The sequence below is a fragment of the Pinus tabuliformis genome, chromosome Q (assembly GCF_031772625.1).
Source record: "Pinus tabuliformis cultivar Carrire ecotype Pingquan chromosome Q, CPIR1, whole genome shotgun sequence".
Classification (NCBI taxonomy): domain Eukaryota; kingdom Viridiplantae; phylum Streptophyta; class Pinopsida; order Pinales; family Pinaceae; genus Pinus; species Pinus tabuliformis.
Genome location: NC_142296.1, coordinates 16182653 through 16194879, shown reverse-complemented (window position 1 = coordinate 16194879; position 12227 = coordinate 16182653). Strand labels below are relative to the sequence as shown.

General features: G+C 38.9%; 1 protein-coding gene across 2 annotated transcripts in view; it reads right to left on the bottom strand.

Annotated features, from left to right (window-relative positions):
• Positions 1–543: 543 nt before the first annotated feature.
• LOC149218041 (uncharacterized) overlaps positions 544–12227 on the bottom strand; it is a 58499-nt gene continuing 46815 nt past the window's right edge. For both annotated transcript variants that reach the window (XM_089382337.1, XM_089382336.1), the window contains exon 4: positions 544–954. In XM_089382337.1, the coding sequence (XP_089238463.1) occupies positions 807–954 (148 nt within the window). In that variant the 3' untranslated portion in view covers positions 544–806. The remainder of the gene's footprint in view (positions 955–12227) is intronic.

Genomic DNA, 12227 nt, shown 5'->3' with positions numbered 1-12227 from the left:
CTACTCTTATTGTGTTGTTACTATGTCATCCATTACAAGCTATTACTATAGTGGCATATCTCTATAATCTGATTTTGCTCCACATTAATAATCTCTACTCTACTGTTGACATTAATCAGCATTGCAGAATACACAAACATTCGCCACTAGTACCTGAAATTTTGAGGTTTTCAATATTTTATATCATATTCTATATTAAAGAGAACACCAATAAAAGATTAAAGAAAACCTTAAGATGTGCCATTTTCCTTTGAGGACATATTGTTTTCTGCATTCGCGAACAACGGATTATTTGACGATAAGGCATTTTTCAGAAATAACAAAAAAAATAAAAATAAAAAATGTGAGATTGATATCCTGCTACACTCTTTGAATAACAGCAATCTTCTTGTGTCTGGAGAGTGTGTATATATTGCAATAACCATGAACATAGAGATTTCCCGCAACATCAATTAGCTAATAAAAACAAAAAGGCACCTTCTTGTGTCTGGAGAGTGGATATATTGCCATAACCATGTATGTATAGATTTCCTGCCGCATCAATTAGCTAATAAAAACAATGGCATTTTTCATAATCTTATTCATAGCATTTTGTACCATTACCCCACAGCTTGCACCATAATTGTTCACATAGATATCAAGGCATAATACATTCAACAAATCAATACCCAGCAAAGGCATTCCTGGTGTACCATACAGAACTAAGGCGGACAACAGCAATTTTAGAAGGGACCGCACTTTGACCTTCCAAAGGTTAAAACATGTCAAAGTTAAGCACTTCCTCTACAGTAACAACATAAAAAGGGTTAGTTTAACTTAATTTTTAAAACGGCAACAGGTTCACTATTTCCCTCCTGGTATACTTTATTATCAACGTGTGTAACTCCTGCCTTTACTTTGTCATCTGCTTCCTTAAACCCAAGCTCTGATATATTTTGCTTGGCCATCAAATTTCTGAAAGAAGCAAGCATAGAAACGAAGTGTTAATTTAAGGAAATTACAGAATAAAACAGTCAGACTTTGCAGATATCGATAACCTTGAATATTTTTATAAATTTTATCCAACAGTATTACCATACTGCTAAGACAAGAATACAACTACCCAAGACATCAACGCCTTGAAAACTACAAAATATTTCAACGTTGTGCACTTAGCCATCTCCATAATACACAGTGCTGTATTTGATTGGAAGCCATGATGCAGGTTGTCGTAAAAGTCAAACCAACCATATCAATAGCCTTGGCATAACTCTTAAGTGGACTATGCCATTTATACTCCAGGTTCATGAACAACCCCAAAACCTGGAAGCAAAAATAGGACCATACTACCCATTCGAAAATAGGACCATACTACCCATTATATAACACAATCAGACACCCAGCCAACATATTCTTGATCATAGTTTTAAAAACTGAACTGGGTTTTGAATCGGCCCACCTATCTATCTATCAGAGGTTTGAACTGGAACCAGATCGAACTGGATTCAATGAACCAGATTTGAAAAAAATACATAAATTAATTATTTTTTAATGAAAAAGTTTATTTTTAAGATTTCAAACCATGATTCCAAAGTATTAGAGACAAAATATCCATAGTTTGTTCATCTATTTATCATGTAATGGTGAATATATCATAATGGAACCAAGTGCAATATATATCAAGAATAAATACATAATCAATGATGCTCTAAATGGCCTCTAAGAGTAAAATAACGATGCTACAAGCTACTGGGCCACTGGCTTACTACAAATCACTAATCAACATAATCACTCATCAAACGCATCACTAATACACCACTACTAGAAATGGAAACAAGAGCTACATAAACATCAACTGGCTCAAAGTCTTTAGACTAAAATTCCTCAACCTTGTAATATGGTAGAAATTGAAAAACATCAACATGCCTAACCAATGATTTTGGTTTGAGTGAATGACTCATATCCTCAACCTTATAATATGGTAGAAAAAGATTAACATGCCTAAACAATTATTTTGGTTTGAGCGAAGGGTACATTTTTGTTAAGGCCATGGCAAAGGAGTTCAACAATCAATACCAATCCCACTCGTACATGATAGAATTCAATGAAAATGTCGCAATCCTACCAATCCTAATATCCTGAAAATTGTTAAGTCTACTAAATTTTGAAGAGAATATGAAATTCTACTTTCTCCATATGAATTCTGATAAGGTTGGAACCACTCTCAAACATCCTGAAACAATTAATGGTAATGTTAAAAAATTAAATAAAAGAAAAGATACAGGAAATGTCTATTGGATGGTGTTGTCATTGATGTCAACCCATAGAGTTGACTGGGTTTGACTTTGACCAAAAACACCAGTCATTGATGTCAAATGGTTAATGAACGCTTCTTAGTAATTGTCGGATTACATCAAGATAGCAGTTATACTGTTGGATGGTTGAAAACCCAACTTTTAGGGTTTGGGTTCCCTGGACTAAGGATGTACCCCAACTTTGTCGAGTTTTTTTGGTAGGTCAAATCATTGAGTTTGGGTCAGAGATCTACGTCATTAGATTCTCCTCGAAAAGATGTTTATGTTGATATGTGGTACGCCCCAAGAGGCCTCTTGGTTTGAGAGATACTCACAATTGAAGTTAGTGACCCCAGTTTCTGGGCTAAAACCCCAAGGGGTAGTGACATGACACCTCCTCCTACAGTTCTCAACATATGACATTGTTTATCACTGTAATCTCACCCCATATAAGTTACATAACCTAAAAAACCAAAGACAATAAATCAATTATTGACTTAAAACACTTAGTGTCACTTACAAAAACACACCAAAGAGGGTTAGTATACAAATTCCTTAGAACTTAAACAAACAATTTATTAATAATTATTATATTAAATTAATTTTATTAAAAATAAAATTGTTTTTGAAATATCCTAAAAAGACCTACCTAACAAAGCCCCCAAGACTTCAAAACCATCGAAGTCAATCAACTTCATGAACACGTCACTCCGACATATACATAATGTATATCATCAAAAGAAAAGTGAGTTTGTGGTCTTGTAAAAGAAAATTGGAATCTTAATAGGAGCCCCTATTATACCCACGCATATACACTAGTGCTTTCCTTAAAACATAGACAAGCAATTTTATAATAAATTAATTAATAATTCTTTAAGGAATAATTTTTTAAAAGTATTATTAAACCCTTATCTATTCTAACGTCTAATTTCATGGAGCCCCTAATTAGCTCTACCTTACACTATAAAAGGTCACCTCATCTAACTCTCATCACATCAAATCTCAGCGAACTGTTCTTGTGCGAATGCTCTGAATTTTTTTTTTCGGCCTCCTGAAATAAGAACAGCGAAGAATCTCTAGGGCAGCAAAAGCTTGGAATCCAAGTATCTCACCTCCACCCGGCTTTCAAGGTATGTGTTTCCGTTGACTGTGATGATTTTTTTTAGTCTTTCATTGAGTACAGATGTAGGGATAGGCCACAGGCCTGTATAGACACAATCTTCCTTGCAGATTAAGGATTCTAATCCTATAGTTTGCTCGGCCAAGGGTTTCCTCAAGAAACAGGCCTAAAGAATTCACCTTTTTATTGAGCAGTTTCTAGGTCTATTAGCATAATGACCTCGTATTTGGATCATTGCTAGTAGTACCATACCTTGACATGGTTTTGTGTTAATGTGACAACTATAATGCATGAAGCAACATCACCTTTGGACTGTATTGCAGTATAGGATATTGAGCTATGCAAATATGATTGATTGAATTGATGCCTTACCATGACAAACTAGTTTGACTTTGACTGCTACAAAATTGACAAATGATGTAATTATGGGAATGCAACCGATCCAAATCATTGACCTGACATCTTGACTGTTTTAACAAGTAATAAGAGCAACATACATCTTGAACTTGACATAAGAAACTGTGACTTGAAGACAACTGACCATTCTATATGACAACAATTTGTCTTGACTTAACTTTGACAGTGACAGCAATATATGGACAGCAAGGTAGTTGTGAACAGTTATTATGATTGTCTCAACAGTGAGATTATAATCTCTTATACAGTGAGAAGGTAATCTACAGCAAGTGACATATTGATGTTGATATAATATCTAGACCATGACGTGACACATCAATGAAACTATTACATATTTTTGACATGACTATCTACTTGACAGTTTTGTACAATGACCTTGACTAATGTACAGGTAGTGTTTTATTGGCATTGGTCCATTAACTTATGCCAGCATGCATTGATGTGACAACTAGAATATTGAATGCAACAGCTAAGTACCTAATGAACTTGACTGGCAACATGACAGTTGACATTATCCAGTGATAAGGTGATCTACAGCATGTGACCCATCTTGACTTTGACAGTTGCTTGAGACCTTAACCTTGAATTCTTTTGAATAAGACTTAACTATGACACATGGTTTGGAACAGTGAGTTTACATCTAGTTGACAAGTGTCTTTGACTATACTTGACTAAGACGTTATATGACAATGTTGCATTACTATTGAGTTGACACCTTGACTTTGACTTGACCAATTACACGTATGACAGTGATGACCTAGAGAGAGTGTACAAGTGACACAACTGCAATCCTGCAGGGCAGCAAGTGTTGAAGGCAATATCATTCAGTTGTACAAACTGACGTAAAGATGGACAGCAGGGTTTGATCAGCAAAACAACAGTGTTTAAACTTTACACGTATGTTGGTAGCTCTCAGACGGCAGAATTTGAAAGCATTAAAGGCGGGTCATAGGGATGCGCTGAGGCACCTTGGTTTGTGCCATCATTTGATAGCAATGCTAGATGGTTGCAGCATCGCGTGCAACTTGATACATTGTGGCAGCATGATATATTGAGTCTTGGTGCTTATTCATTCGTGAAAAGCTCAGTGCAGTGACGTGCAGTGGCAGCCAGCAGATGTGCAGTGATCTATGTGTGCAGTAACAGTGGTTGTGCATTGATGACTATTCATTCATGATCAATGACATTCAGTGGTAGCCAACAGTTTTTCAGTGTGTAGTGACAGTGGTGTGCAGTTGATCAGTGACAGCGTAATGTGCAGCTTTGTGCAGTGATTAGTTTGTGGGAACAGTTATCAGTGGCTACTTGGATTCAAGATTTATTCTACATCTTTCTTACAGCTATTCTACATTGATTCAGAGTACAGGGGATCCAGTCTGAAAATTGTGAAACGTGGTCTTCTGGCTCGTCAAGGCAAGTGATTGGAGTCACCTTCAGGTTGTGGCCTGAAAACACTTCAGGGCAGCAGGGTGGTGCTAGGGCAAGTTGTGGCTTGCACAGGGCGTTGTGGCGTCCATTCAGTTGTGGTTGATAAACTAACAGGGCAGCGAAGCATCCTTTCCGATAGCAGCTGGTAAACAGAGTGTTGGGGCACTCATCAGGTTGTGGCCTGATCTACAAGGCGTTGGGGCATCCTTCTAGTTGCAACAGGATATTAGGGTCTAGTAGCGTCCTACAAGTTGTAGCTTGTGAATTAGGGGGTTGACACCTCCCTCAGTTGTAGCTGAAATCTTGATGTAATCAATTTTCTTTTAACAGGGAGAAGACAATTACTAAAGAAGCATTCAGTGGTTTTTGACCCGGAGGGGGTTTTCCACCTAAAAATCTTTGTGTCCTCTGTTTTATCTTTCTGCATTGTTGTATGGTGTTGTCTACTATTGATTATTGTTTATTATCATTTGAAGAAGAACAATAATAATAACTGAAGATTAACTAATGCACTGAAAAATATTAAAAAGTGCTAATCACTAAGAAACACTGATTCAACCCCCTCTCAATATTTCCAACAATGTCCAGATAAAGGAAAAAATGATGTAATATCCCTTCTGGAAAATTGAAAATGTCCTCAAACACCACAAATTTCTCGAAGTTAATGATGTTTCCCAATGAGATATTTGGTCAAATGGTTTGTAACTTTGTAAGTACCCTCTTAAATTTTCCCAAATTGTCCTGTGTTTTCTAGTTTTGTTGTTTTTCACTCGGTGAGAGCTTTTGTCAAATACTCAGTCACACTACTGTAGGTGCTCCTTTCACAATTTTAGTTCAAATAATACACAGACTATTTCATGGCACGGAGGAGCTTCAAACATCATGACTGATCTATTTATTATACTCAGAAATTGCATTTAAACTGATACAATTATAGGTGATGATAAATCTGAGCTTGGGAAGCTCCCTAATTAATTGACATCTATAAACACAGGAGAATGCAGAAATAAGAACCTGGGGAAATTTCTTAAACAAGGCAGCTTACAGAATATCAGTCCACAAGGATGACTGCAACTAATGTATATATACAATCAGCTCCAGCAATATACACTTAAGAGATATGTCCCAGCTGTATAAGGGAGATTTGACCACTCTAAATCAGCCACTACAACCACAATACCACTCAGCCTTCTCTAAATAAGCTGCTACAGGTGCAGCCTCTTATTCCTTGAGCTGCTTCAGGCATATGGGATGACGTTCCAAATCTGGAATATATATTTCAGCCTCATGTACTTGAGCTGCTACAGGTCTAGGGACTAATGTTTCAGATCTGAAACAGTGGCTCCTTGGTTCAGCACCTCGATCCCCTCTTAACTTGTGGCTGGTACCAAAAATTGCTAGATATTTCAAGGGTTCGGTCCCTTCCTCTTTCATAGACAGAGATGGATAATGAGGGGCAGCTTGGTCCACTTCTGCTACAATAATATGGCTCAATAAGATGTTAATTCTGAGGACAACTTTTTTCTTCACAATAGTATTTGGCCTCCCTATATTTTGCAACAATTCAGCCTTGGAGCCTCAGCTGGTACACAAAATAATTCGGCACTTTGAAACCTCTGCTGGAACACCAAATAATTCAGCCTTGTGACCACTGCTGATACCAATACTTCAGCCCTCTAAACTGCTTGTAATTTATCCCTCCTTGAAGATGAAACTCGGACTTGTGGAATGGATACTTGGGAACAAAAAAACAATCTTCAGAACTGTCTTTCCAATCTTGTGCTCGGCCCTCTTGGGAGTTTACTAAACCCTGCACAAACACCAGTTGAAGACATCTGCAAACGAATTCATTCAACGATGAAGACTCCCTGCAATAGGCACAATTGGAAGATCTGAGATCATCTTTCCCAAGGGCCAAGAGCTAACTAGGGTAGCACACGAAATCCACCGAAATTAGCGATTGAGTTTCGCTTGAAACGCTTGAAACTCACTTGAGCTTCTTCTTAACATCAAATAGAAATGATAGGAATAGAATGAATTGCCATTGAGTTCCTCCTCTTTTTATAATTCTCATGGAGCCTCCCTCTAGCTTCTAGATTCTCCCTTTTTCCTTATTATTTTATTGGTGGGGGCCATTTTCCACCTTTTTCCGCCATTTAAATAAAATAATAATTTACCTCCCTTCTCCAATAAAATATTAATTTGCCACCATTCCATTAAAATAATGATTTGTCTTCCTCCAATAAAATATTATTTTTCTGCCATCCCATTAAAATAATAATTTCTCCCTTCTCTCACAAAATAATATTTTCCCCTTTTTAATATTATCCAAAAATTTGCAAAACTCCTAAGTGATTTTTGCATGCACAAAATTGGGAACATCACAGTCCTCCCCGCCAAAAATTGTTTGTCCTCAAGCAATATCATCCTATGCTACTGCTCCAGGGTCCGAAATGCGCCATTGAACCACTCCTCGACGCAGCACCGCCATCACACAAATAAATCCCATGACAACAAGGTCCCAAACCATCCTGACCCTTGTGAAGACTCCTTCGCTCCATTAACTGTCCCATACAGTAAAAGTCGCCAAAATTCCTTTGTATATCGACAATAAGTAGAGCACCTTGGCAATGTGAAATCCTAAGCAGACCCTCGAGAAGCTACCCTCCTAAGTAATCGATCTCGTGCACTTCAAGAGTAGATTCCTGAAGATGCAGTCCAATCCCTATGGAGATGAACCCCCATCTGCATGTGCTCCCCCTAATCTCCTCTTGCTGAACATCTTGCCATACTGGTGAAGTCCCCCATGTCATCAACATCTCACTAAGACCCAATGGAAGATCTGAGTGATCTTCCCCTGTAGAAACCAGCTCATCCCTAAGGGTAGTTGAACTGTCAAATCCTATGATGTTTGGATTGTTGAAAAATGTGTAACTAGGTTCGGTCTTCATAAATATGAAATGTACTTTTGATTCTTGTATTTTGTAAAATGAAAGAAAAAATATTTTTGGAGCATGGGTTTCATGTTCAAGGTCTTTTATTTAGAATTCAAGCACCCATTGAGTGCTTCTAGGGTTTGTCCTAGTTCAAGAAGTCAAAAGAGTCATTGTCATAAGTTGAAAACCCCATCAGGCACATTGTAACTTGTAAAGAAAATTATTTTTGTAAATTAAAGTGTCAAAATACCCTTCAAGACCAAGTTGGCCTCGCAGCTAGGAAGTCAGCCTATTTTGAGGAGCCACGTCCACCTTGAGAATCCTATATAAAGGAGGTAACTCGACCTGCTTGGAAGACATTCATTCAATCACTCATTCAAGCGAAGGAGAGGAGCAAGAAGGCTAGCGAAGAAGGAAGAGGACGAAGAAGACTTGTTTCTGATCTATTTCTCTCTCACACATGCGAAAAAAGGCTAGGGTTTCTGTTGCAGGACTAGGGTTTTTTTTTTGCAAGTTCGATCTTGAAGAAAGAAGAGAAAGAAGGTCAATGAAAGTCACATTAAGTCATCCTCAAGCACTAGAAGGAGAAAGGCAAGTGAAGGTTTGAAGAGGCCTTGGAAGGCTAATTTCACTCACACGTGTGGTGGCAGAAGTAATTGCCAGGGGCCGAAAATTTCAGACCCGCAGTAGAGGCTGAAATTCTGAAGCTGAGGGGTCGAAGTTTTGTTGCTGGAGCCTAGAAGAGATTTCACTAGGTTTGACTTGGACAAAGGAAGCACGTCATCCGAAAGGGTTGGACTTGGTCTAGAGGTCTTGGAATTCGTCAATTGAAGAATCAAAAAGAAGAGAAGAGATTTGTGGGTTTTCCACTCGAGTGGAGAGGTTTTGGCCCTAACTTGCAACCTACATTCTATGTTCTTGTGTATTGTTGTTCTTCTTGTTTTGGTAGTTGTTTGATGATATACAAACATAATAATAAGTGAAGAAGTTAATAAGTAAGAAAAAGTAAAAACAAATCACAAGCAGTTATGAAGAAAAGAGAAATTATTGTAACTATTGCCCTATAAATTTCTCAACATGGAATCGGAGCTAAGGTTGGCTGAGGGCATAATGAAGATCTCTACTTCATTGAAGAAGTTCCTAAGGAAGTGTACGAAGGTAGCAAGTCATCTCAAGAAGGGCATCAAAGAAGTATGGGATCTCTTATTTTCTAAGAAGGAAGTGACCAAGACAACTACAAAGGATGAAGGACTATTCTCCGCACTCACTGCACATTTCAAGATGAGAATATTTGGGTAATCGACAATGGAGCATCCAGACATATGACGGGCCAAAACAAGCAGTTGAAGACATTATCAAAAGGGAAGTCTCCTTACTCCGTAGAACTTGGTGACAATAACAGTTACCTTGTAAGAGGAATTGGATCAACGTCACTTGAGCTGGAGAATGGAGGAAACATCCATCTCAACAATAGCTCATTTGTTTCAGGTTTGCACAAAAACTTACTTTCCATTCCATGTCTAGAAGAAAAGGGTGATAGTGTTGCTTTCATTGATGGAAAGGTTGTAGTATGGGGTAAAAAATCAAGCATAGAAGATGCAAGAACGATAGGGATTTGTGAAGGAAGAATTTGCAGATTGTTAACTCCCCTCGCTCAAGCTTTGGTTCACATTGAAGTTAGCCCATGTGAACTTTGGCATAGAATATTTGATCATCTTCACTACAAAATATTACCAACCCTAAATTCCATAGTGAATGACATCCCCGCACTGAAAGAAGATCATGAAGGAGTATGCAAGGGATATGCATTGGGTAAAAACACCAAGAGACCATTTGGAAGCAGTGCTTCAAGGTCAAAAGAAATCTTGGATCTTATTCATTCAAATGTTTGTGGTCCTATGAATCCAAAGTCACTTGGAGGTCATCTATATTATGTCACTTTCACAAATGACCATTCAAGAAAAACTTGGGTTTGCTTAATGAAATCCAAGGACGAAGTATTTACCAAATTTCAAGAATTCAAAGTTGAAGCAAAGAACCTTACATAGAGTAGAATTAAGATATTAAGGTCTGATAATGGAGGAGAATACACCTCCAAGGAAATTATAGCCTTCTATAAGGATTCTGCGATTACGGGGGATTTGATAGTTCCATATAATTCCGAACAAAATGGAGTTGAAAAACGAAAGAATCGGTCCATTGAAGAAAGTGTAAAAGATATGCTACATGATTAAGATTTGCCGAAATTTTTGAGGGGTGAAGCAATAAAGATAGTTGTATACATACAAAATCAAGTCCCCACAGGTCCTATCTATATTCATGTACTGAAGGACAAGAGAAAGAAGTTGGATCCATCGGGCATGAAGGGAACATTTGTTGGCTACAGTAATTCTTCTAAAGGCTATAGGATCTACATAAAAGAAGGACACCAAATAGAAGTTAGTCAAGATGTGATATTTGACTAAAGTATTGCATTCAAGAAATCAAAGGATCTCCCTATGGACTCCTATGATGAAGAACTTCTGGTATTTGAAGAGGAAGTTACTAGGGAGGAAGAAGAATCAAATCATGAAAACGAAAGAAGAATCAAATCATGAAGATGAAGGTCCCAGTGAACCTATACAACCTATGGTGATTCCCGAGACTAGAAAGAGACCTAATTTGTTGAAATCTACTCTATTAAATGCAGAGAGACATGGAGAGACTAAAGGCACATTTAGGGAAAGCAAGAAGCCCAAAAGGTATTCTAGTGATCTGTTAATCACCCTATGAGTGACCTCAGTTAAAGATTTATTAAATAAAGGTATTACAGACTCATATGCTGGTGTGTGTGTCTATGTTATTTAAGCAACAGATTGATCAGATTGCCAATACACAGACATTTGAAATGGAAAGACAGCAGAGAAATACAGTAAGCAAATACAAGAACACAAGAAATTAATAAGGAGTTCACCCTATCCTCCAGGGCTACATCTCCAGTCCAGCTTTCAGTGGTGGCCTTGTTTTATTGTGTCTTAAGCAGAGAATTACAATGCAGGAACTCAATATGAGTCACCTGAAACAGATTTTGCTTGGCAGGGTGATTCTTGGATTCCCCAAGCCACTGGAGTGCACAGACTCATTTGCCTACCAGCTCTGTGACCTTTTGGTCTACAATGGCGAGAGCCCAATGTGGTGCTCAGCCCGGACAAATCCTCTCTGGGATGGCTTGAATCTCTCAAGCTCTCTGGTGCTCGATGTAGCCTTTGGTCAGCTTGGCCCTCTGTCCTCTTCTGCTTTTGCTTCACTGTTCTTTGTCTCTCTGTGTACCGTCCTCCTCTCGGGGTTCTGGTCTCTCTATCTCTCGTGGTTCTCTATCCCTCTCTCTCTCTGACTGTGTATTTTATCTATGTTGGCTTTAAGGCCATCCAAGCCCAAGACTGTTCAGTTCCTCTTCCGCCTCCGTCGAATCACCTTCTGCAGCTGCGCTTGGAGTTCCCTAGCTCGACGTCATCATCGGCTCGCAGAGAGTGGCCACATGTCCTCCTCTAACGCGCTAGCCTGCTTCATCGGTTGAATTCTTCAGTTACGTCGTGGATGAAGTCTTCCTCCACCGTGGCGGTCCAACGAACCTCAAATCTTTACAAATTGTGGCTTAATCCTTCGTCGATTCCGCTTCCCCCCATCGGACGCAATCTCAACCGTCCGATCTGGGTCCCCTAGATCCAACGCCATACACACGTTTCGTGCAGTTGAATTGCTCGACCGTTAACACGCGATGAACGGCAGTTTTCTCTCTCCTCCGCTCGCCACGCGTCAATCGATAAATGGGATCGCTCCAATTTCTCCAAAACTGCTTACCATTTAAGGGCACCCCGATCAATACCGTCAGTTTTTCGGAGCGCGGGTCCCGCCTTGTCCTTTAGCGCTTTTTTTCGCTTTTCGCCCTACAGTTCTCCAACTCCCCATGTGACTCTCCATTTAGACCCTTTTCGCCCAGCGAATCTAAGCACTAATCGCGCATCAAAATCCACCTCTGTTTCCCGATCCGGGGCTCCCAGAGGCTAATTCGGC